Source organism: Falco punctatus (genome assembly GCF_963210335.1).
Source record: "Falco punctatus genome assembly, chromosome: 6".
Classification (NCBI taxonomy): Eukaryota; Metazoa; Chordata; class Aves; order Falconiformes; family Falconidae; genus Falco; species Falco punctatus.
In genome coordinates, this window is record NC_137585.1 from 17,061,807 (window position 1) to 17,087,575 (window position 25,769).

At 40.1% G+C, this 25,769-nt stretch overlaps 2 protein-coding genes across 4 annotated transcripts in view; one reads left to right on the forward strand and one right to left on the reverse strand.

Annotated features, from left to right (window-relative positions):
* LOC308065560 (uncharacterized protein) overlaps positions 1–25,769 on the reverse strand; it is a 185,967-nt gene that overhangs the window by 110,754 nt on the left and 49,444 nt on the right. The window lies entirely within an intron of this gene.
* The window catches only part of ITPR2 (inositol 1,4,5-trisphosphate receptor type 2), a 269,466-nt gene that overhangs the window by 70,801 nt on the left and 172,896 nt on the right, over positions 1–25,769 (forward strand). For all 3 annotated transcript variants that reach the window (XM_080392861.1, XM_080392862.1, XM_080392863.1), the window contains 11 exons: positions 5,900–6,054; positions 7,484–7,583; positions 7,725–7,885; positions 10,125–10,266; positions 11,048–11,206; positions 12,138–12,310; positions 14,604–14,723; positions 14,825–15,010; positions 15,642–15,893; positions 16,920–17,064; positions 18,022–18,172. In XM_080392861.1, coding sequence (XP_080248987.1) covers positions 5,900–6,054; positions 7,484–7,583; positions 7,725–7,885; positions 10,125–10,266; positions 11,048–11,206; positions 12,138–12,310; positions 14,604–14,723; positions 14,825–15,010; positions 15,642–15,893; positions 16,920–17,064; positions 18,022–18,172 — 1,744 coding nt within the window. The remainder of the gene's footprint in view (positions 1–5,899; positions 6,055–7,483; positions 7,584–7,724; positions 7,886–10,124; positions 10,267–11,047; positions 11,207–12,137; positions 12,311–14,603; positions 14,724–14,824; positions 15,011–15,641; positions 15,894–16,919; positions 17,065–18,021; positions 18,173–25,769) is intronic.

Consider the following 25,769-nt stretch of genomic DNA (forward strand, 5'->3'; position numbering starts at 1 on the left):
AAAGCTGCGTTTGGACTGCGGTTCATTGTTCATTGCTTCTTGAGAACCCAGCCAAATTGTCTTGTGAAACACTGCTTTTATTTCTGGTAAAATTTGGCCTTATGGTGAGTTAATTAATATTCTTTATACGTACTTTTCTCACATCTAAACTCCAGAAGATTTATTTTTTTTACAATAGGAAGATCTTTCTGTGATTTAAAGACCTTATCAAAAGAAGGCTTCCTCATCTCTTGAAGTCTAGGAGATAGTGGTGTATTGTGCATGAAAATGCAGTGCTCTGTGTTACAGCTCCCATTAAATCCAAAATTGGTGTATTTTATGCTGCAAAGTAGTCTATTATTTCTAATCACAGCAACATGCAACATCCAGAAGAATGCTATAAACATTGGGGATATGTCAAGAACAGCTGGGAACCTGGCATTTGTTAGAGCCTTAGTATTAAAGACTGCCTTTGGATAGGTACCTTAACTCCATTTGTCTGTGTTTTCATGAGAGAGTGCTAATCCTAGCCAGTTCCAATCTGGCTTTTATTGCTGAGATTTTTCTTAGGATTGAGACTGGTATGCATTTACTTTTCTTGTAAAGAAGTTGGACAGTTCTACCCTGGACTTATAGGTACAATTTGATGTATTTCTTTTGACTTCTGTTTATCTATATTTATAAATTCCAAACAGCTCTGCAGTTCAAAGTTTTCTTTCTTGCTTCCAACCCAGGTGATTTTTTTTCTGATAAACACTGTAAATTATTTGATTCAAAATTTTATTTTACCTTCCAGCAACTAAGTTTGTTTAATCAAAATTTTACAATGCGGGACACAGGTGATGCAGTTTAAACAGGTAGAATAGGCTTGGGGAATTATTTTTTTTTTTGAAGGCTTGGTTAGGAATTAACCTGGCAATCAACAATCTGAAAAACATTTAAAAAAACCCCAAAACATCAGCTTTAAAATGGCAGTGTTGCTGGCTTATATAAAGCCAGCAGTCAGACTACTTGAGAGGCTGGGGGGAGAAGGGAAGACACGGATGCCGGCACATTATTATTATTCTGCTGCTGCACACAGGTCTGAATCAGCTCTGAAAACGCATACATTGTTTCTTACAGAATGTCTCTGGCTCCTAACAACAGAATTGCAACGTGATGTCTCTCCTAAAAATGCGGTGACTCACAAATGAGTCAACAGTGAAGGTGTTATAGGAGGCTAACTGCTGTGCTGTCTGCCAGGGCTTCGTGAGATGCAGGAGCAAGGCTGGCCATTAATTTACTCGATTTTCTTTTCATATAGAATTTTTAAAATCATCTAACCTATGGAGTTCTGCTCACATTACTGCTCTGTGAAAATGCTGGTTTTGTAAGAGCTTTCTAAACTGGGTTAACATATTGAGATACCACATTGTATTGGATTTAACAGGCATTTTCAGAACTCTGACTGCTATTAAATTTAATTTCTGCTGAAATCTGTGGTGCAGCTTAATGTATTCATGCAGGAGCAGGGCATTATCCTTGTCTGTCTCTATGCCACAAGAGGTGCCTTCACCAATTGGAATTGTAGATCGGGTTTCTAAAAGAAAAGGTATTTCAGGTCTGACATGTTTTTGTATTTTTTTGCAGTTGAAATGAAGGCCCCTCTGTAAGCAAAACTCTATGTAAATGTGATACCCAGTTGAGATGAATAATGGGGGTTTGGGGGAGGTCACAATTACTAGCCAATTATATTAAGAGCTGTGAAGAAGGGTTATCTGCTGGGCTAGAAGTCTCAAGAAAGATAAATCTGATTGTACCTGATTATTTTGTCTCTGATTATAATATGGGATTTGTCTCCAGTTACATTTGCCCTTCAAATTGCAAACTTTATATTATGCCAGTGTTGGGATTTTTAAGCTCCTTTTAAAATTGGTATGATGCACTACAAATCAGGTGGTAGGCCAGGAGTTACGGACTTTGCTGTGAGCCTGGATCAGTATTTCCACTCCTCACCAAAGTGGCTGTTTGTTTTCACTAACTAGGATAACTCTTCTTAACTGTCAGCCTTTGCTTTCCTAGATGAGTCCCACCTGGATGAGCGCCCTGGCTGCTGGCTGTGTGCTAGGGGTACGCTCAGTTCCCCCTCCTGGCAAAGTCCCATTGCGCCTGTGAGCAGTGTGCTTTGCTTTACTGCTGCAGAACGGGACTGGCGGCGGGGGGGCTGACAGCCCTCCAGCCAAGTGGACACTTAGGTTTTGTTGGGCAGAGTGGGCTGACTCTGCTCTTTGTACCACCCAGTATTTGGACCAGGTCATTCTTTTGGAAGATGTAGGTTCAACTCCTGCCAGGCAGAAGAGGAGCTGAATATGCATTTCCTTCATCCCTTGAGTGATTTAACCAGTGCGTGACAGTGAGGTGATTCCACCTTTTTCAACTGGGATATGTATCTGATTTGACTTGCGACAGCCTGTCACTAGTTTGCCAGTAGTTTGGGACAATCAAACCTTTTTTTTTCTCCCTCAGTGAATTTAGTGTTTGATAATATTGTTTTACCCACGGTTCTTGCGTTTCTTCTCTATACTCCTAGCATGTAATTCACCTGCCTTTTTTTTTTTTTTTTTTTGGAAGTCTTAGGGGTGCTTCCTTTGGCTGTCACTGATCACATCAACATCTCTGAGAGTGTCCATTGGCTTCCTCTTCATGCTGCTTTAAGCTGAATTTTCTTCTCTCTCCATTTGACTCCCTTTACAATTCTTCTCCTCCCTTCTCTTCAGAGTCCAGTTTTGCTAACTGCATCTGCTTATATGCCAGTTCCTCACCTGAGCAAATGTCATCTTGTTATCATTTGCTTAGGAATGCAGTGCTGCTTCTGAGCTGATCATATTGTCTAATTAATTTTAAATAGTGTAATACTTTCACTTCTTTCCACATCCTCATATAGACTCATGTGCTGATGCAATATATGGCTATGTGAAGTGCAGATTCTGATGACTGCTTACTAAATTTAATTAATCGTAAGAAACTTTGTCCGCATTCTGTGTCTCTCATACAGAGGCATGTGCACACGCACTCAGACATAAATTCAGACATAAGTAGAAATCCATGTATGTTCATATACAATGAAAGTATTGCTCTCTGTCACACTCTATGTATATGAGTTGTTTTCAGAGCTGTCACATTGAGGGTCACTTCTTGTTACATGTTTTTTTTCCAAGGCTAGTGCTTAACACCCATAATCCAGATTGGGTTGTGAGGTCTCAGATCCTAAAATAACATTATAAGGAGAGTTCTGAGGTTTCTGCTGGAGTCCAGACTGGAACTATTGTACAGCTCTTGTGCAGGTCTCATTTTGCTCAGCTAAGCTTTGAAGTTAGCAGTGTTGCAGGCACTGTCTTGTTGAAGCGGACTTTCTTTTTAGGTTAAAAACCAGCTCTTGCATATATACCAGGTGTGATTTGACAACTGCTGAGCCTGGTTGGCGAGATTTAGGCCTGATGATCCAACTCCGTCACTTGCTTGTATCTATACAATGGCTGGGGAGACTAGTGAGCATATGGAGTCTGCCCCAAACTGCACAATGACCCTCTCCACAGAGCGAGTGGTTAGCGTGAACTGCTGAAGCACAGCAGACCTGCCTTTGGCTTTGCCTACTTTCATAGAAATCTGTGCGTGTACATAATGACCTATTCGGGATTGTCACACATTATATCATGACTGATGATCAAAAAACTTAGTAACACAGAGTAGAATATTGTTGCATAATTTGGTCAGAGCCATATCTTTCTCAGAGGCCCAGGGGAAAAAACTGGCATAAAATTATGTGTCCTGCCTTTTTATGTACCAGTCTTTTCGGTTTGGAAATTACAGTAGAGTGGGTAGTTTCTGGGAAACCCTAACTAGATTTGAATGTAAGTAATGGGAAATATCCGAAAGTCTGGATGGTGTTCTGAACTATTTGGTGCTATTCACCCTATTAATAATTAATTAATTATTAATTTATAAACTGGTATTAATTAAAATTGGTATTAATGGTTAATTAATGGTTAAAATTAATAAATTTTAAACTGGCTTTCTGGTTTTCTGTTTTCTTTGGAAATTTGGGAAGTAGATTTTCATTTGATGTTAGACTCTGACTCACTGTTATGCTCTTAAGATGATTTTCGTGTAGTTTGCTGGCCTTTCCAGTTTGGGTCTCTTCCTGAGTATGTAAAACAAAACATGTATGGAAATGACAAAAAAATTGCTGTTTTCTCAATCCTCACATACAGATTAAGTTTTTTGTGTGATTTTGTTTAATATTTTTTTGGGCGTGGGATATGGTAGGATGTGAGTATTGCCAGATGAGTTTACTCTTGTACTCATCTGTACAGGAAGCACAGGAGAATGTTGCCCTTTGTCTCAGCAAACCTTCCTCTCAAAAACTAGTGAGAGAACTCTAATGACTAGATGACCCTAAGAAAAACTTATGAGGGGACATCTTCCTGGGTTTTTTTTCCTACTGTCTCTATCCTTGACAGAAGTAATGGGAAGCAAAGCTGGCATTTTTTGGCCTTGATAATGAAAAAATGGATGTTTTGGAAGGATTCACAAAGTGCCTTGAAATGAGATGATAACTAGATATTTCGTACATAGTTTCACTCATCCTTGATTTTGTTGCTTAATCTCAATTGGCAATATGAATCATCAAAGCTTTGCCCTTGATTATCCCTTACAGTTTGGTTTTAATCAAGGTACTAATGCAAACTGAGTACAGTCTAGCCTCTTCACATTGCTTTGTACATCTCTTCCCTAGTGGTGCATTATAAATCATTATAATAGTATGTTAGGTTACCAGTGTTTGATTTTTTCTCTTTTGGCTTTCTTCATTACTCTTTTCCTCTCCCTCCGTGATATATTTTGTGTACGTGAAGGGCCCTGGGCTGCCAGTCTCTTAATTGGTTATTAGTCTTCTGTAATATGTGTAACTCCGCACCCCAGAGGAGCAGCTTTTACTTATGCCAGTAATTCTGTTGGTTGCTGCATGGTTACGGGCACAGACTCCAAATTGCTCCTTCAAGCAAAGATACATGCTTAGGGAAGGTAGCATTTGGAGTCTGTGAAGACAAAAAGTATGCAGGTAACTAAAGATGAAGATGGCCGCTTAGTGGTGCTGGGTCACAAAATTCCCACGGACTTTCAGCAGATGGTGGGAGGAAGATCACCACCTTAGATTCACATGCGTCTCTTGAGGCACCAGCGCAAATCTGTAAACCTATCACTTGAAAGCTAGGCTCCTCGAAGGGAAAAAGCTTCTCCAGTTGCAGTGGGCAAACTCAGACCTGTGTTGGAACCAGCCTCCAATTATCAGCCTGTGCTAAGATTTCTAATATGATCTGGCTGGTGCTTTGTGTCATTGTCTTCCAATGGCAAGTTGATCTTCAGGGAGCAGATAGTCTGGCTCGCACTGTTTGGAAAGTGTGCTGCTGTGATTCTGACCATATGTGAGGAAAATAACGGTGGATTTAGGCAAATTTATTACTTTCTTAAATCACTACCCCCCCCCCTCCACCCACCCCCCTTAAAAAGTCCAATTTTCATTAGTCCTCTTCTTTTAACTTTGGCCCTTTCCAAATGAGCACTGTGTAGTTACATCTGTTGGGAGTGAAGGGTCTGCCACTACCGCAGGTTTTTTGAAGTTGTAGGTGTCAAGTAATAATGTATACGGTACTGCAGTCTCTCTGTAGCTTGTGACCTGCTGTTGTTATAATGACTGTCTGAGACCCCATGTGCCTGGGGCAAAGTGCATCCTTTTGTTGCACACTCAAAAGCCAGTCATGGTACGTTCTTACTAGAATGTAAAAAAAGAAAAATACAGTTTAGATGTATTAGTTGTCCGCAAAGTAATTGGAGAATTTATAATGGGCCCTCATGCAAGCAAATAACCCTTGTGCCTAATCAGCAGAGAGACGGCGACCTTCCTGCTTCAAAGAAGAAACGCCAAGCAGGGGAGAAGATTATGTATACTTTGGTCTCTGTGCCACATGGAAATGACATCGCATCTCTCTTTGAACTGGATGCCACCACTCTTCAGAGAGCTGATTGCCTGGTTCCAAGGTAATAAAAAAAAGGCACGAAAAAAAAAAGGGGCAAAAAATAGCGCTGCATTGACAGGGTTTCTTCCTGGCATTATGCTGGTGAGTAAAGCAGAAAAAATTAAACACGAGCAAGTATTATCCTTCAGTTAAAATCTGAGGAGTGTTTGTGGGTAAATAAGGGATGTATAAAACATGATACTGCTGCTGTGACTGAGTAAAATAATGATAAGGATAAAGCAAGTGAACTTAAAGAGAGTCTGTGAAAAGTAATGAGCTAAATATTGCACAGATATATATAAGGAAAGAATTGAGCCCTGTGCACTGTTTGAAAAAACTGTACTGCTAATAGATCTAACTGAATGGTTCCCAACAAAATAACATGTATGGTGAACTGGGCTTCTGTGTCACTGATGGATCATGATGCCACTGAACACATTTGTTATTCAAATGAATTCAGCAAGTGGCTTCTGGGGTTTAATTGTCAATATTTGAAATTTCAGCTGTGTTGCTTAGCTGAGATTGGCTAGATAAGTCACACGGTGTTGGTTGTGACTGGATGGGCATGTAGACACTTGGGGCTAGTTGTTATGAGGGTGGATTTCCGTTGGTATCCGCTGGTATGAAGCTGGGTATCCGCAAATACTGGTGTATGCAGCTTTGAAGTGTATTTGCTATGCTGAGTTTTGCCAGATGATTTGCTTACTTGAATACTCAAAGCCCATCAGCATGAAAAGGAGAGCGTGAATGAAGACCACAGTGAATATATTTAAAAAAATAGAATTCAGAGTAAAAATTGTAATTGATTCCTCAGCTCTGCTTTTTTTGATAATACCACAGATCATCATATGGAAAGAATTTAGAAGAATGTCATGTCTGCTCTTTGTTCACTTGATTTTCAGTTGAGAACTGGTACTGTAAATGCTTGCTCCCTGGAACAAGGGTTTGCAGATCATAATGGTGAGGCTGTGAAACCATGGTCAGTTTTACTTTCTGGCTTTTGTGCTGTGGCAACTTGAAGGGGTTCATTACTCTGTGGAAAAAAATAATAAGAAAAGAATTGGGTTTATTCATGAAATGTATTTCTATTCAAATGGGATTTTTAACACCTTCCTTTTAAACTTCTTTTCTTTAAGGAATATTTTACTCCTAGGCTTATATAAATACTTTAAAACAGCATTCTGCATAATCCCAAGATGCTGTTTGTTCTTGTTGCAGCTCTGTTCCGGGTGAGAAAGAAGGAGACAAGGGAAAAGGGTACTGCAGTATCTTTTAGATCTCCCTTACCTTTTATTACTAGTGGCTTGTGTGACTCATGTCCTCAGGTCACATATTATGGTCATAGAATCATTTAAGTTGGAAAAGACCTCTTGTGCTGCATTGCATCTCACCTTCCCACTTCAGCTCAGGGCTGATCCATCTAACCTCTTGTTTGCTTTCTTCTCCTTTAGGAACTCATATGTCCGACTGAGGCATTTATGCACAAACACTTGGGTCACTAGTACCAGCATTCCAATAGATACTGATGAAGAGAGGCCTGTGATGTTAAAGGTAAACACATATATCTTGGGGTTGAAATCCCAAACTCATTCCGCAAGTTCTCTACTGGTGATCTCAATTCTAACATATAAAATATACATAATTAGGATAAAGGTAAGAGAATTACTTACATTAAACAAAAAACTATTGCAGATTGGGACGTGCCAAACAAAAGAGGACAAGGAAGCTTTTGCCATTGTATCGGTTCCTCTGTCTGAGGTCAGAGACTTGGACTTTGCCAATGATGCGAACAAGGTTCTAGCATCAACTGTTAAAAAGCTGGAGAATGGAACGATAACCCAGAATGAAAGGAGGTTAGTGAGTTTTATTTTTTTCCCTCCTAAATTGGTATTTGGTTACTCATGACATCATGACGTCACAGTAATGGGTAAGTTAGTAACATCTGTGTGGACACAGGGGTGACTTGCAGATGACACTGGAGTGCAGAGAGTGCTGACCTGGGATTAGATAACATCTCTGTCAGAGCATCCTTGTCGCGCCGCAGGCAGGTCTGTGTGTCTCATCTGTAAAATGGGGATAAACAGCACTTCCCCAGCTCGCTGGCCACATAAATAAATGGGCAGTTCCCTAGGCAAATGTAAAGTGTTTGTCTTAATTTCTTTTGATAAGCCACTTCTGAGCTGTAATATGAGGACCCATTGCATTTGATTCCCATGTAGAAGAAAGCCATCTATACAGTGAGCAGCATGGCAGGACTCTTGATTTGTGTGGAGGTCACTGTACTGCGCATTCATACTGTGAGAGCAGTAGAAGGAGATCTGAGAGTGACCAAGAAGCTGCCCCCGTAGTCCCTTTCCTTTTTTATTTCTGTTTTTCCCTGTTCTCTTTCCCTATTTTACATAATTTTGTTTACCCTTTGTATTCATCCATGTTTCAGCTTAGCGCTATTAGAGTGTCTGTTCTTCACACCCACCCCTGAATTAAGGGATTTTGTTTTATGTTGTAGCCAAATATATCCCACTGCCAGTGATGTAGTTCGCTATTTGTTTTCAGCTGTCTGTGGTTAAACTGAGTATTAGACAGCATCTCTGGCAGTGTTAATTTGTAACTTCTATTCCGCCATGCATCATATGCAGCTTTTTGCTGAAAATGTTAATTTTTGGTGATAAAACAGAATTTTTGCTGTCGGTTGTCAGTAGCAATTAGACCAGATGGTTTAATATCAGGTGGAGGATTTATCATAACAGGCAGATATGTAGTGGCCTGGCTGTTGGTACTCAGCCTTGAAAAGCTGATGGGCCATTTCATGATTGACTTGAACCAAAGAGGGTTACAACATAATAAAGGTATGACATCCCTGTATTAACCTTGCACTGCTGTGTCACTGCAACCCAGTGTTGTCAAGTCGTGATGTTGACAGACTGGTATAACACACATGTAAAACATTTCAGAGAGGTTTCAGAATAGTGCCATTATTTGCTTGTTCCTGTGACTTTCCTTTGGAAAAAACCTGTCTCTTCCCTGTCTCATTACCTTCCTGCTTAGGTAGGTAGGGGTCCCAACAGTTTATTACTGGTTGCTCTATCCTACATCTGCCTTTTCTACTTTTTCTGTTGGGAGGGACCTTGCTGTTCTCCACCAGTGGGCTAAGATTTTTAAAACTAAAGCTAGCTCAGAGGGTTTAGCTGAGCAGTCCAGCCCTCCTCTGGGTAATGGAGGCTTTGTGTCTGGCTCCCAGAGATGACTTTGAGACTCTACTGAGCATCTTCCTGTCACTTTCATAGCATGCCTACAGGTTTAGTTGTTATAGACCAGATGTTGTCCAAATTCAGATGATGCTTCCGCAAGGTAGGAGACAAGCCGCGTTTTGTTTGTAAAAGATTGCTAGTTCTTTGAAGGGACATTCATTGAAATCTGCAGACATCCATACTTCTCTCTGTGCAAGCCTTGTGAGGTATGTTAATAACAAGGAGGCAATGACCACTTTCTTTTTGTGTTTGTATATGTATTCTTTCTTTTTGCATTTTCTGAAGGTAGGAAAGAAGGAAATACTACTGCCTCTGTCCTTTTTAGCACTTCATTCTGCCAAATCTTTTGTGTAGCAAAAAGCGAAACAAATACAGTAATTTTTCAATAGTTTCTTGTGCTGGTAGGGAAATTGTCTAGTGGCAGAATCTTTTTATTCCTCTATTCTGAGTCCATCATCGTGTTTCATGGACCCATGTTTGTGATGAAGTATAAAAATCCTTGCTAGGCTGTGTAAGAGTGTCTTTCTAGTGTTCCTGGGCCTTGAGGCCAACTGGTATAGATTTTGGATTTCTGAATACTCTGCATCAATCCAGCATTCTGTATTTTTCTCCCTTTTTCCCTCTGGTTGTTGTTTAATGCCTTGGTAAACATCCATGTGATAGATTTAAGCTTCTGCTGAGCTGAGGTCTGGAATCCTTAAGTACATGTCAAACTTAACCTTGCAGTGATTGAAGTTCCATTGTGCTAGATAAAGCTTGTTCTAAAATGGTGATTTTCTTTCTTAATGAATCCTAGCAAGCATTGAATGACTGTATATGATAATGATCTGTCTATTCATTCTAGGTTTGTAACAAAGTTACTGGAAGATCTCATTTTCTTTGTTGCTGATGTGCCTAATAATGGTCAGGAAGTTTTGGATGTGGTCGTTACCAAGCCAAACCGGGAACGACAAAAATTAATGAGGGAACAAAATATATTGGCTCAGGTATGTCCTACTGTATTAATAACTTACTTGTATTTACAAACATTGTAGGAGAGAGTGATTTGAGAAAATGTTATTTTTAGGTAACTTGTCTTATGCCATGTTGGGTTTGTGTCTGATTGGATTAGGTAGATAGGACACTGCTTGGTCAAGGCTCACCTCTTGGTCTGTGAATCAGATAGAAGCCCAAGGGTCCATGTCTGATGGCTGTTAGTTTCATGTAATCCTGATGACTTTTAAGACTACATTTAATAGCAAATTGTTCATGAAATTTTAAATAAGCTTGCAACATGGTCCCAATCCTGCAAATGTTCCCCATACAGGAAAAATTCTAATGCCCTTATGGATCTCTGACTTTGTATGAGGGCCAACTTGCATGTAAATCAAAATTAATATTCTCTTTAAGTAGCCTGCTGGAATAAATAAAAAAAGAAAGTGAAAAGGGTGAAACTAGACAGTAGCCAGTATTGTCTTTTTTCATCCTTAATTTATCCAACATTAACGCACTTAACTAACAATGTTTAACATTGGGGATAGCAGTGAAGAGAAAGCAATGTCAATCAGGCTGGTGGGAAATGAAAAGCTAAACGCATAAAGCTGTAATGTCTGAGATTGTGCCCCCACTTGTATTTAGTCCTATGCAGAAAAGTGTGGTGATTCACTTCTGACTTTGGTTGATAAGGCTGTTGTGCTGGTCCTGTCAGAGGACATTTCCATTGACAGCTATAAGTTAAGCAAAAATCTGGGTTTGATTTTCATTCTCAGTGATTTTGATTTTGAACAGATATTTGGCATCCTCAAAGCTCCTTTTAAAGACAAAGGTGAAGGATCGATGCTGAGACTTGAAGACCTAGGTGACCAGAGATATGCCCCCTACAAATACATGTTAAGGTTATGTTACAGAGTTCTCAGACATTCCCAACAGGACTATAGGAAGAACCAGGTCAGTGGTATTCAAGACAGTTTTCCTGCTGATTTCTATAAGTATGTATTTGGGGTTTGACATTGCTCTCTGTGCCTACAAGTGGGATTCTGTGGTAACGGTGAAAGGACTGGGTTTTATGTAGGTTAGTAGGAAGAAGTCACTGTCATATACTGCCTCGTGCTGAGGAACAGTGTTTTTGTTTTGTAGGCATTTGTATGTGAACCAGATGATCAGCAATGAATATCATAGGTTCACCTTGTACTTTCACAGACTGAGACTGGGGTCCACTGCTTCATTCATGAGCTTTCTCTTACTAAAATTATGCTCTTGGATGCTGGATTATAAAGTGGGAAGTCTGCAAAACTGTCCTTCTGTTACTTAAATATTCATAGAGGGATGGCAGTGAATCTGATTTCCCACTGCTGAAGACTCCCTGTGAGCAAGTATTTCAGAACATGGTGTCAAGTGCTTTGCACATGGCAGTGGGGAAAACTGCACTAACTTCATAGGACTAAAGGGACTAGAGATAAAAGATTGAACTGCTATGTGTGGCTTCTTCGTTTTCTTTCTAATGCTTTACAGAAATACTTCTGTCTTGAAGGGAGAGAAAGGCAGGAGGGGAAGACTTGGGAAAGAAAAATCTTAAACGTTATAAAAACCTTTTGTTTTTTCCTTTTAAAAAATTAGTTGCCATTTCCTGAAATTTGTATATATTTTCATGGATTCATTCCTTTGGTTTATGAGAGAATAAGAACAGTTAGTCATCCCTAATATTGAATGTGTTTCTTGCTGTACATATTTCAGGTGTTCAGATGTTCTTTTGTTCAGGCCAGTTCAGAGAGGAAAGTTTTGAGGGTTGTTTTGATTGCTAATTAAGCTGGATGCCTCTGGTTCTAAAAGAAGAACGTGACTGCTTAACAGATCGTCATGGGAATTTTCATTTTTTCAGGAGTATATTGCTAAGAACTTCTGCGTCATGCAGTCCCAGATTGGTTATGATATCCTGGCAGAAGATACCATCACAGCTTTGTTGCACAACAACCGAAAGCTGCTAGAGAAACACATCACGGCTAAAGAAATAGAGACATTTGTTAATTTACTCAGGAGAAATCGAGAGCCAAGGTTTGAAGTGGTCCATGTAATGTTCTTTGTCTGTATTGATAGCTTTTATATTTGCAGTAGCTGTGAATCTGCCTGCTGTTCATTGTTTTGTTGTCTCTTCCTCCGAGTCTATTTTTTTTTTTAACCTGGCAGACAAAAAACACAGATGTACAGAGTCACTCTAGAAAATACCAGAACTACCTGTAATTCTTGGGATTTGTCCATATCTGCATTTCAGAACTAGAGTTTACTGAAGAGGGGGATTATACTTTACAGGACAGTTTTGAAAATTTGGTTTTAGTTCAGATTTGAACAAAGAGAAACAAACAAGTTTTAATTTCTTACAACCCTGCAAGCTTCTCAGTGAAACTGCCACTTGTGTTGGTTCCCCTGCTAATAATCTTGGTGCACATTACACAGATACCAATTTTTCTAAGCTTTTATTGGTATCAGTTTCCCTGCAGGTTCTGATTCCAGATCAAACCTGAAAGGGTCCTAGGGCAGTGAAGATTCCAGTGAAGATGTGTCGTAGACCAGATCTTGTTCCAAATGAAAAATGCTGGACTTGAACTTCATTCGGCTGGAAAATTTTTTTATTAGCTTTAGGTCAGAATATAACGGAAATGGATTTTTTTTTTAAATGGAAAGTCTATCTGTTTTTTTCATTGGATTTTCAGTTGTAAAATTACCGTAAGTAATAGAAACATAAGAAATTAATGTACTGAGGGCCAAATAATGTCCTCTGTAATTGAGAATACCATTTTTCTGTTAGCGATTAAGGATATTGCTCAAGGCCCTCGTGCTTCACTGCTTCAATTATTCGCTATATGTATGCACCCATTTTGACTTACTCTGTAATCTCATTGCCTCTTCCATGCTAAACTGTTGGGTTTGGTCAGTGCTAAGAGGAAATCACGTGAGATCAGCTCCTTCTTCTCAGTGCTGAAGGGTCCTAGTGTTTACTGACAGGCGCATGTCACATTTTTTTGTGGTGGAGGATGTCATAGTATTCGTTGCATAACTACATTCTGCAAGTGCTATGTATTCACTTCTTTAAGGCTGAAGTCTAAGAGGAATAAATGTTTTAAAAATGTACCTTGCCAAGATGACGCAATCTGAACAGTAAAGGCTTGATTTTACGACACTTATTTTCATGGAGAGTCTTGTAGACTTCCACAGCACTGCTGGTGTGAATAAGGATTCTGGCAGTATACTCTACAGGATGATCACCTATAGAGGTTTGAGCTATTGGATCCTTGAACAGCTGATAGTAGATGGTCAGATTTTTTTACCTGGATTTCTAAGGGAATATATGATCTCTGTGTGTGTGTGTCTACTCATATCTGCTCCCCCACCAGCTCTTGAGCTTCTTGCTTGGCTTTAGCTACGTTTGCTAGAGGAGTGGTGGGCTCAGAGATACTCAGTTCATATGAATGTCATGAAGCAGCTACATAGAGGGAAGACGCCCTTTTTATATTCCAGTGAGCAAAGGCTGCATTTCGGGCTTCTGTTTATACACACAGAGGAATCCTTGAAAGAGGAACAAGAGGAAGATAACCTAATGAATATCCCAACTGCAAGGAAAGCCCTAGCGTGAACTTTGTTACAGAAGACCTAAATTTGAGTGACAAATTCATAGGAAACTGATTTCCATGCAAAGGTTTTGTTATTTCTGCTTCATGTGGAACAACCTCTTTGAATACAGAGGTCGTGTCTTCAAGCCCTGCCAGATCTTCACTCTTCACTAACTGTTGTCTGTGTCACTTCAGAGATTTTAAGAGGCATTTTTCAAAGGTAGAGGTGTGGACTCCTCCAGTGCAGTGGAGTTCCTCAGAGGGCACACAGCTATCTCCAGCACAAGTAACATCTCCTTGCTACTTGGGTTAGGGAGACACATGTTACCTGATGGGGAAGGTGAGTGAGAACATGTGCTTTTGCCTTCGGTTCCTGGCAAGGATGAAGGTCTTCAGTGGAGCTCCTCTGCCAGCCAAACTTAAGACAGCCTCAGGCTGCTCTTAAGTTCTGGCACAACTCTTTGGCCTTTGATTTGCTGAGAAGTGTCACACTTGGGATATTTTTCTTTCCCTGACTGATTGCTCAGCACCATTTAAAGTGACTCTCAAAGCTATTACTCATCTTTATCTGTTGTGAGTTGGAAGAGTATGAATCGGCAAAGATCATATGTTGATAAATCTTATGATATATGCTCCTTTGAGCATACTAGTGAGATTTCTACTAGAGATTTCTACTGCAGTGTTTCTGTCTAGTACTTTAAGTCTTATGTTCTGTTGCATCTGTGATTTTTTGACTGCAGATTCTTGGATTATCTGTCAGACCTGTGTGTATCTAACACCACAGCAATACCAGTAACTCAGGAACTCATCTGCAAGTTTATGCTGAGCCCAGGGAATGCTGACATTCTCATTCAGACCAAGTGAGCATCTATAACTGGAACACACCTGTTTGTTATCTACTCTGTTGTTATATTTGTGGCAATTTGCTAGTGGCTCCATTGTGAATGGTTTTTGTTTGCAGGCTGGTTTCAACACAAATGGACAATCCCTTGGAATGCCCAGTCATCTCAGATGACATAGATGAAGAAGAAGTGTGGCTTTACTGGATTGACAGTAACAAGGAGCCTCATGGCAAAGCCATCAGGCATCTGGCTCAGGAGGCAAAGGAGGGCACAAAAGCTGATTTAGAAGTTCTTACCTACTACAGGTAAAACTGCTTATTCAAATGAAAGAAAATGTAAACTCTTTGAAGACCCCGGTGCTGTCTTATCCAGTTCATTTGCCAATATCAAAAAAGGTAGCCAGGTCATGCCAGAAACTAGGATTAGAAGTTTATTTCAAGTTTTTCCTGTAGGAAGCATCACAATCTCTGTTGTCTATACCAGACAAATCTTGAGTTTCCTTTGCTCATAACAGCTCTTTGTAACTTTCTATCATTTTGCCTCTTGCCTTTTATTTATTAGGCTTTATTTTTAGATTGTGCTGCCCTGGAAGCAAGGCATGCTCTGAGGAAGGAATGTCCTGAGAATTAGAGGGGAAATGGGATCATGGAACAGTATCTTACACTGACTGAAAACAAACAGTTCAGATGCTTCAGCCTTCCATTGGTCAATGCCTCCTTTGAGTTTCAAAGGGAGCACAGGCTTCATGGGAGCTGGAGCCTGACGTTAGCATTTTTAATGGCAAGTTGATCCCTTGCTTAGCAAAGTCACTGTTGTTGGTTTTTAGGATTTATATCAGAAAGGCTGACATTAGGCTTGTAAAGTGAGATTCTGAGGTACATTGTTTCATTTCCAATTGATTTCTTTGAATACCATATCTTATTACTGTTTTTTAAGGTATCAACTGAATCTCTTTGCAAGAATGTGCCTCGACCGCCAGTATCTCGCCATCAACCAGATTTCTGCACAGCTGTCAGTAGACCTGATCCTACGATGTATGTCTGATGAAAGCCTCCCTTATGACCTCCGGGCTTCTTTTTGTCGGCTGATGCTACACATGCATGTGGACAGAGATCCTCAGGAATCTGTGGTACCTGTCAGATATGCCAGATTGTGGACTGAAATTCCTACTAAGATCACGATTCATGAGTGAGTTGAAAGTGTTTCTAATAAAAATACAAAAGCATTTTGTAAGAGTTAGTCTCAGAACAAAACGGTTGCAGATGTCTAATGTTGACACAACACGTATCTGAAAAGGTATTTTGTTGCAGAGCACAGAGCTACTAGTAATTGTTACTCTTGGAAACTTCCATGAGTAGCTTTAAATGGAAATATTTCAATTTCATTTTCCACTGTGTTCTTATAGGGAACAAGCTGGGGAAAAACTGAATGGCCTTTCCTCAGACCAGCTGAACTTGAAGTAATTCAGTTGTGTCTAACATTACAGGTTTACTAGGCTTGAACTCAGTTTTATACTTCCCAGCTCAACTGAAAGCCACAGTTGGAAAGCCAGAATTTACAGTTAGGTACAGCTGTTGCCCCAGAAACAGTTCACAGAAGCTTTGACTTCCATCCAGCAAAGTACTTAATGTGCTAATATGGGAGAAGGGCCCATTGACTTCATTGGAAACCCCCTCTGGCTTAATTGATTAAGCAGTGCCACTAGGCTAGACCCAGGCAGGTTGAAGAGACAAAGAACTATAGCAGTGCAGCAGACAGTATTGCTTCTGTTAGTGAGATGAAGGCCTGTTTTGACATATATGAAAAATCAGTCCTAGTTGGTGGTGCAGAGGAGGAGGCTTACTGTCCTGAGCTGCTTCCCTGGTCTGCTGTCTTCCTTGCGAAAACAGTAAACTCTGGCTGATGGGTAGAGAGGACAGCTGAGGTTTAGTGACTTACTGAATTCCCACATCAAGAGTGCCATCTGCCAGAACTGTAATATTTTCCTGTCGCTGTTATTCCTGTTCACTGCAACCCTTGGTGGTACTGTTGGAGGGAAGGTTTGTGTATCCTCTTTCCGTTCCTACAAAGAATCAGCAGACCTCTGCCCCTTCTTCTTACAGAGAGTTGACAGCAATTTCATAGCATTGTGATTGGTTTGTTTTTTCTTTAGTGACAGCTGATCCTGATATTAGAAGTGTTTAATTTTCCTTCCTTCTGTGCCTTGCGTTGTAGGTATGATTCTTTCACAGACTCTTCGAGGAATGAAATGAAGAGGAAGTTTGCGTTAACTATGGAATTTGTGGAAGAGTACTTGAAAGAAGTTGTAAATCAACCCTTTCCTTTTGGAGACAAAGAGAAAAATAAACTTACATTTGAGGTACTTCTCAGCTATCTGCATCCTACTTACAGTACTCCTCCTCATTTCAGATAAGCTGACATTGGTTCTTTCAAAATAAAGGTAGATGAAGAATAAATGTTGGTGTAAAATGTCCTAGAGAAGCACCAGCTGCTAATTCCAGTGTTCTTGGTGATGACTGTTACTGCAGGAAATAATATTACTGTCTGCTCTCAAACAGTTGTATTCTTCCTTCCTTCTCGTGAGGTGGTTGCATTTCAGTGGCAAGAAGAGGGATATGTGTGTGGGTGAATGGCCATATGCCCTTTCTCTCCATATTAGTTAATTAGCCTGCAGGTGTTCTTCAATCTAAGGAAGTACTATTCTCTGTGTAAGATATGACACTGAAGGAAATACTCTGAATAACGTAATCCTGTGTTTTAAATATTGTTTGATATTCCTGACAGAAGCTTTAGATAGGCCTAAATCTTCTAGATTCAAATAACATTGAATAAAGGGGAAATGCTTAAAGCTTTTATAGTTCTTCCTCCAACCTACCTTGCAAGCTTTGTTGCTTCTGCCTCTGGTCATGTGAAATCACCTCCATTCAAATTTACCACAGTCATCTCACTCTTCTTCTGACTTCCATTGTCCCCACAGCTGCTGCCTCTTTAAACAATTTACTGGAGTCTTTCTTCTTGATCTTAGCTATTTTCCCAGATGCATCTGTGTCCTTTCAAGCCTTCCTAAATCTCATGTTGGTTTTGCTCTCTGTTATAATTTGACAGACTGATTGTTTTGTTTAACTCTGAAAAACAATAATGTCACTGACCTTAGTCCAAGGCCCATTTAAACCAGTGGAAAGACTTGTACTAATTTTAATGCACTCTCGAACTGAATCTCTGTGAAGGCTGCTGTGTGAAATGCAACAGTATTGCACAGCTGAATACTGCAGAGGTTGCTGATACTTCCTTAATTTTTGATTTCTTTTTCTCGTAGGTGGTACATCTGGCTCGAAACCTCATATACTTTGGCTTTTACAGTTTTAGTGAGCTTCTCAGACTGACCCGGACGCTGCTGGCAATTCTAGATATTGTTCAAGTTCCTATATCATCCTACTTTGAAAGGTTGAGCAAGTTTCAGGATGGAGGTGAGAGAAGTAGCAAAGACTGTTATTCCAGTGTGTGATTCATTATTTAGGTTGGAAATAATTTATGGAACATCTCATTAATCTTTCCAGGTTCTTTATTCACACATAAACCCACCTACAGGAATGTATTGCAGGATACATTAAGATGGTCATCTAAAAAAGAACCTATTTGAACAGAGCTGCAGCCTTCACGACTACTGTGTTGATGCTGCTGTTCCTTTGCTTGTTTGGAACTGAACTTTCAATCTGTATCTAAGCCTCAGTGTCCCTTACGCTGAACGTCCCAAGGCGGTGCAGATGGCATTTGCCTGGGCACAGCAGTTATGACGGCTCATATATGGCACAAGTGTTTATTAGTCATCTTAACACTTCACTTAAAGGGAGAATAAAATTTTACTGGTCCCACAGCTGCAGAAGCACCAGATAGAAGTCCAGATGAGGCCATCCTCTGCATGTGTTTGTCAGTTTAGAATATTCTTTTTTTAACCTGGACCAGAGTGTCTGTCAGACAACCCCAGGACAATACTGTATGTCCCACTGCCTTTTCTACCATGGCTTAAAACTGGGTTGAAGAATGAGCATGCCAGGAAGGTGCTGAAACTTAGCAGTTTAGTTTTCTTGTGGGTGTGGGAGATGTGACAGTCATGTAGGCTGAGGGTCCAAGAGACTGACTGATGGCAAATTCTATTTTTAGTATGTGGCTAGTGTAAGTGTCATTGCACTTCCAGCTGTCCCACAGCACCAAAAAGGATGAACTGTGTTATTTGAAACAATTATTTTGTATTTTCTCTGGGAGGCCTTTTCCCAGACTTGAGTTTTCCTAGTAATCATTTTGCTCAGTCACTCCTACAGATGCCCAGCATGAACGTGCCATTCTTCGTAACTTCTCTTCTTTGAGGTTCACACACTCTGGAGACGTGTAGACTGTCATTGTCATCTCTGAGCCAAGGAGTCTTATGTTTGGTTCTCTTGATCTTTCCTCCATCACTGCCAGAACACTTTACTGAAAACCCCTGAAAGTCTTTCCTGCAATGTTTTGCACTCTGAGGCATGCTATAGCTACCTGCAGTCCCTCTACAGCACGAGAGAAACACTGTACGTTCAGACACTGGAAATTATTTCCTTTTTTGTCCCTGAAATACTGCATTGCAGGCTGTCTTCTTAAATGGCTCTGGACACAGTTTGACTCCAGATACAACCTTGGCATATTGGCAACATGGAACATGCAGATGTGGTTCTTCCATTTAATTCTCTCCCTGCTCAAGTCTTTAATCCTGATTATACATCTCATTCAATGTTTTTACTCACCTTCATTACCATTAAAACTGTGTTTCATCCTTAATTCCCTTTTATTTCTGTTGAAAGGTTTCCTTCCAGGATATATAGGAGACAAAAGAACTACCCATTAAGTGCAAACAAACCTGCTCTCAGTTATACTAATTTCCAGAGCAATTCCATGCAAATTAATGAATTCACTCTGAAATAAATGCATGTCAAGGAATGCAGAAAATGTCACCACCATGCAAATGGAAGCTCAGTAGCCTTGTTAGTAACAGTCAGCCATTGACTAGAGCCTTGTTGGAAACTGTTGTCACATATCTGTCGTCTCACGTTCTTTCAGCAAAAAAGGCACAGAACAAAGGTGGGATTTTATGTGTCTTTTGGTTGCTTCAGACTTTATGCAGATTTCTCAAACTTCTTTGTTTGCTGTAGTTGTCCCTATAGACGTTTATCTTTTAAACACTGGGCGAGTTCAGGTCAGCATGTGACAATCCACTGATGTTCTTTTGGAAATCATCTGTGGGTTGGTTTGGATTTTTTTTCCCTTTTCCTGCCGACTGTATGGCTGGAAAGCCCATTGTTTTGGTTTTTTGCTAGCTCAGACTGCTGGAAGTCATGTCTGCCATCTTAAGAGTGACCAGGGATAGAGATGCTGGCTTTGCTGTCTAGACTTAAAAATAGACATTGAAATTTTGCTGCGGAGAGATAGGTGTTCTTATGTTGAAATAGCTGTAAGACTTGCTGAAGAGGCCTTCTATACAGTCTTTGACAAAAGAAAAAAATGCCCACCTTTGGATGGTCACATTTGTCTTCAGCCTCCCACTCCTTTTCTGATTGACAGGTCATAAAACACATAATCTGTGCTTTCACTTTGCAGTTGAGACAGAATGATTCTGAATGTTTAACTGCTATGCCCAAGCATCTTACCATTCCTCCTCATTTCTCTGGAGGTGCATACTTAACTACCCATGGGCAGTATTAGGCTATGAAGATGTGTATAGCACAAGGATGCATAATTTAGAAGCAGTTCAAGCTGTTTCATAACTCCTGTTCACTATTTTTGAGCGCCCAGCTCATAGAACTTCATGCCGGAAGAATGTATTTCATGTCTGAAAAACGTATTACTCAAGCAAAATGGGGGTACTTTTCATTAAGAAAAACCACACAAAACCCAGTCATCACTAACTTTAGTTGTAGATAAAGACTAGAGAGGGAGCTCAAGAAGAAAGCAGGTGCTGTAGTTGCTGACATTCTGGAGACAGCTGCTGTGGCTGAAATGTCAACTGTCAAATGTAACTTCTGCCTGTCTTTGTTTCATGTTTAGGGTTGATAGAACAGGTCTTTGTATGAGATTATCATGTGTCTTAATGATGTTCTTGAACTTATTTTATCTTCTGGAGGAAGAGAAAAGACCAGGAATCTGATTCTACAGTGCTTTGCATCTTGTGCAGTCACTTCTACCCAAACAAGTTTGACCCCAAAAGGACTGACGTTACCTAGGTCCTGTGGAGTCTGCATCCATGTTGTCCAGGACCCACTAGGGATCCTGAGGAATGAACAGGCCAACTGAGAAATTGGTCTCAGGATTTTCATCTAGATCCCCCCTCACTCTTAACAGTAATGATTGTTCACCGGGCAAAGCTGTAGGTATACATTGTTTTTCAATTTTATAGTACTTACAAGATTGTGCATCAAAGGTTCTCCTTCCCCTCTTACACAGGTGTCCTCTCTCTGTTATAAAACTGAGTTGTTGAGAACATGTTAGTTGTTTTATCAGTTACCTGTCTTGGCTTTTTATTGTCCCTTTTAACTTACAATACTTCTCTCTTAGGCTATTAAGTAAAGACGATTACAACAGAAGGTAACTCAGCCTGGTTTTTATGGTTTTTGAAAATGTGTTGGCATTTTCTAAAATTGGGATGGTCCGTTGATTTTTTTCAGAAAGTGTTTTCTTATTCGTAACTTCCATAAAATACAGACAGATGGCTTGTTCCCTGCCCTTGTTCAGGATTGTGGGAGCCCTCCCTCCAGTCAATTAAGGGTGAAGGTGACTTTGGCTTTTTCCTTCCTTTAGAGGAGGTCAGATTCTGCTCTCCCATATGTCTCCAGACTGTGGCAAGGGTCTCACTACACAGCATCCTTGCTGGCAGGTCCAATACTGGCAACTTTCATATCATACTTTTGAATGCAGAGTATTGCAGGTAGGTGTCCCTGCCACACATTATTGCTCCAGGGATGTGCAGGTTTACACAGCTGCTTTCTCAAGGCAAGTCCCTGAGTGACAAAACTCATTGCATTGATGTTCTTTAAAAGAAAAAAAGGTAAGATTGTATCTGTTATGATTTTGTGTATACACTGTGAATGTGTGGAAGTAAATTATTAGTTTTAGAGATTATAAAAGTTGTGGGGTTTTATTGTTGTTTGTTTTTTTAATCCATCCAGTTAGTGATCAGATGTCTAGGCATTAGCTCTAATTCAGTAAGAACGTGTATTCCATACTTTGAGCACAGAGCTTTGAAGTGTACTTCTAAAACCCAGTATTGACAAACACTGAAAGCCAGCCATGATGCCTGGGATTGATGGTTTAATGGTATAAACAAATATGTCTAAATTTTATCAAGCGCTAGGGGCCTGATCCTGTAACTCTAATGCAGGAAAGTGATACTGCATAGCAGCTTGGGCTCTGTATATTTTAATTTTCATCACTATTTAATTGTAAAATTACATAGATTACTATTAAATGGATATTTAACAGCAATATTTTCTCAATAGTTATGTCTGTTCAGAAATGCTGTTGATTTTCAGGTTCTAGGACAAGTGACTTAAGAAGAGGTTTGATCAGATGTAGAAGTCATGGAATTCTTATTCTGCAGCTGTAGTAGATCCAAAGTGGCATCTCTATAGAAGTTAAGAATTTTGGGTAGGATCTATTTATTTTGCATGATAGGTCTTGCATTTTAGTTTAGTTAATAAATACTGATTTCTTTGGGAAACTCAGTACTGACTAAATTTGGGGACAGATAGTGTATAGTGCCTTTCTATTCTTGACATCAATTTGTTCCAGGTCAGTAGCAAGAAAAGCTTCCAGCATCTGATTCCTGTAAGTTGTAGGGAACTGGTGAGCTTGGCTCTTTACTCATTTGGCTACTGCTCCACATCTTGAAAACTTCAGTCAGGATTTTGGAAATGGGTATAAATATGATGGGTGGAAGAATGAGGTGGGTCTCACTGTGGGAAGCCTGCCTGGAGTTGTGCACCTCAAAACTGAAACAACGAAATTTACAACCAGCAGTCTGGATTCTTCTTCCCTGTTTAATATTTTTTTTCTTAAATAGACCCACTTATTTCAGTAAAACTACTTGCTAAATAAGGAAGTATATATGACAAGTGTTGAACTGTTGAAGAAAATCTGCAAAATGGGATGTATTTTTAGGCTTAGTGGAAGTTGCATGAAGACTTAATTAACCTTTTACCTCAAGATGTCCTTTTCCATACTTTGCTTAAATTTTGAGTCACTGATGGCTGAGGTAGTCCTTGATGTTGTGTGTGAGTTTCTCTATCTTTGTCTGCAAAAATTCTGAAAAGATCCCTACGTTATTATAAATGTTATGCCTTATTTCCTTTAAAAAGCTTGATTTTAATGCCACTGTCAGTTACTTTCACCAGAATTAAATTATTGTGCATGCAGTTTTCATGCGTGACCTTATTTGAGGAAGACAGATCGGGGGAAGTTGGTTAGAAGCAGTTGTGAGATAGGATCCTGGAAAAAGAAAAGATTTGTATTTTTGGAAATGCTTCTTGCCTAGATTGCATCCTAAAAATGAATTAACTTGAAAATGTTGCAGGCAACTTTTTTTTTTGTTTTTTTTTTTTAATCAGATTTTAACTTTGAGTCATTTTTTGGGGTTATTTGAAGCATTTTTCCCATTTAGATTCTAAAAAATACGAGGTTTACAAAATATTCTAACTGTATCCTAAAGAGGCATTTTTTTTCTTAAGGATAGAGTGAGGACTTCATTTAGTAGAGCTGTCATTCTGGCACCTTTCAAGAACATTATCATCTCCTGCAGTTTTAATTAAAAGGTAAAGTCATTGCTTTCCTAACAAGTGCACCCTGCTGTATCATTCCAGAGTCAGGAGCCAATCTGCCTTGTCCAATACTGGTTATTTATTCTCTGCGAATTAAAATGCACATCTTTCTCTAGGTGCAATTTGATCTTTGAAATAGCTGATTTTAGTCAAACTATGCAGCTACAGTGCATGTCAGATCTGAAAGATGAAATGACGTGGTAGTACTTAGCAGGCAAGATACATGTTTACCATGCAGCTCAGTGCTATTTAGTTAATGTTGTTTGGGAATGAGAATAATTACATGCAAGGAAATACATCCTTGAATTTAAGCTGCATATGTCGTGGGATGTAATTCACAGTGCTGGGCATGAATTTGAAAAATCCCTCAGTGGTACAAACCTAGCTTATCTGCAGAATATGTCTTTCCCTCAAGAGTTCTACATAAATGGCTACAATTTTCCTGAGCCAGTGTCCACTGACATCAGTTAAGAGTCTTTCAGTCCCCTTTGGTTCTACAAAGGAAGGCTATGTATGCTCAGTCTTTTTGAAAACCAGGTGTTTAAAACTACTTATAATAAGCTCCAATTGCTCCTGCCTCTCTGATTCTCACATGAAATGTGTTGCTCATGACTGGCCCAACAGATGCCTCCTTTTACCTGCTCAAACTGGTAGGCAAGTATCCCAGCTCCTTCACGTTATGTCTGAGTCTTCAGCTTGGTAGCATATCCCTCCTGTAGACTGGAGGGTTGAAAGATTTGTCTGTAGATGTCCTGAGATTGTGGAACTTTTCTTTGAAATGTATCATGAAGAGTCTCACCCCTGTGTCACGCTGCAAGCTTTGCTGCTTTTTCCTGATGTACCCCAAAGGATCCAGCCTTGGTAGGGGTCCCCACATAGGGGAACCCCTCACTCTTTCCTGAAGACTTCAGCACTGATGGACTGCCATCTCTCTGCAAAGGATTTCTTGTATATTAGTGTGTCAGGAGACTGTCTTCTGTCTTCTGTCCCTTTGGTATGTTCTGGTAGTCTGCTTAGTCCCTCAGCTTCAACTGAGCAAGTAGATAGTGTTTTCTTCCAGCCCTCTTGGCTGCAAGTAGAGATGCATACTGCTTAGAAGCACCAGTGATACCTCTTCTAGACTCAAAGGTTGGACCTGCAATTGCTGTTGTGCTTGTGGGTCCTCGGTGATAAAGGAGAACCAGATTTCATTCTCAGCCTTGCGTCTATGTCTGTTAGCTGCTCTTTTGTCAGGTTAACAATTTGAAATATCTTCTTGAGGCATACTTTGATTAGCAGAGCTAATGAGGCAGTGGCTGCCTAGCAGACTGGAACAGTAATTTATGCCAGTAGTTTATGAAAAAAAAAAAAAAAAGTTACAACAGAAAAAAGATTTAATCCTTAGGAAAGTTAGCAGTGCTAGTCACAGATATCTGTAGTGAAGCAACTGCTGTTCAGTGCAGAGTCTTGTCAGACCAAAGGGGAGGTCAGTCTGACAATTCTCTGGCATGGAACATTTCTCCTTCCTCCTTATTCTTTCCCTCATCATGAGACCTGTACATTAATGTGATTCCAGAGACCATCGCTTTTCTAGGAATTGGTATCTGTTTCATAGATGTAACTCAGCTAGAAGATTTGATTCCCAAGATGCTTTTTACCTTCAAAGCAAGCATGCTGATGTATGTAATTTTTTTCTTCATCTAATGTCCATAACATGAAAGCTGTATTTTTGATACTGCTTTGTGGTCTTGGGGATATGCAACACCAACAGAACCTGCAGAATGTCAGGAGAAGGTGAAGTTTGGTGGATTTTCACCATGGCTGGGCAGCGGAGAATTTGTATGCAGAAAGGGAGGGCTTGTGGATATAATGCAAGTGAGTGGAGGCTGGGGTGGCCAGATTCACAGAATCAAACAGAATCACAGAACGGTCAGGGTTTGAAGCGACCTCTGGAGATCATATAATCCAACCCCCTGCTAAAGCAGGTTCATGTAGAGCAGGTTGCACAGAGTTGCATCCAGGCAGGTTGTGAATGTCTCCAGAGAAGGAGCCTCCACAGCCTCTCTGGGCAGCCTGTCCCAGCGCTCTGTCACCCTCAAAGTAAGGAAGTTTTTCCTCATATTCAGAGGGAACCTCCCGTGTGGCAGTTTGTGCCCATTGCCCCTTGTCCTGTCACACCTGGGCACCTCTGAGAAGAGCCTGGCCCCATCCTCTGGACACTCGCCCTCGAGATATCTGTAGGCACGGG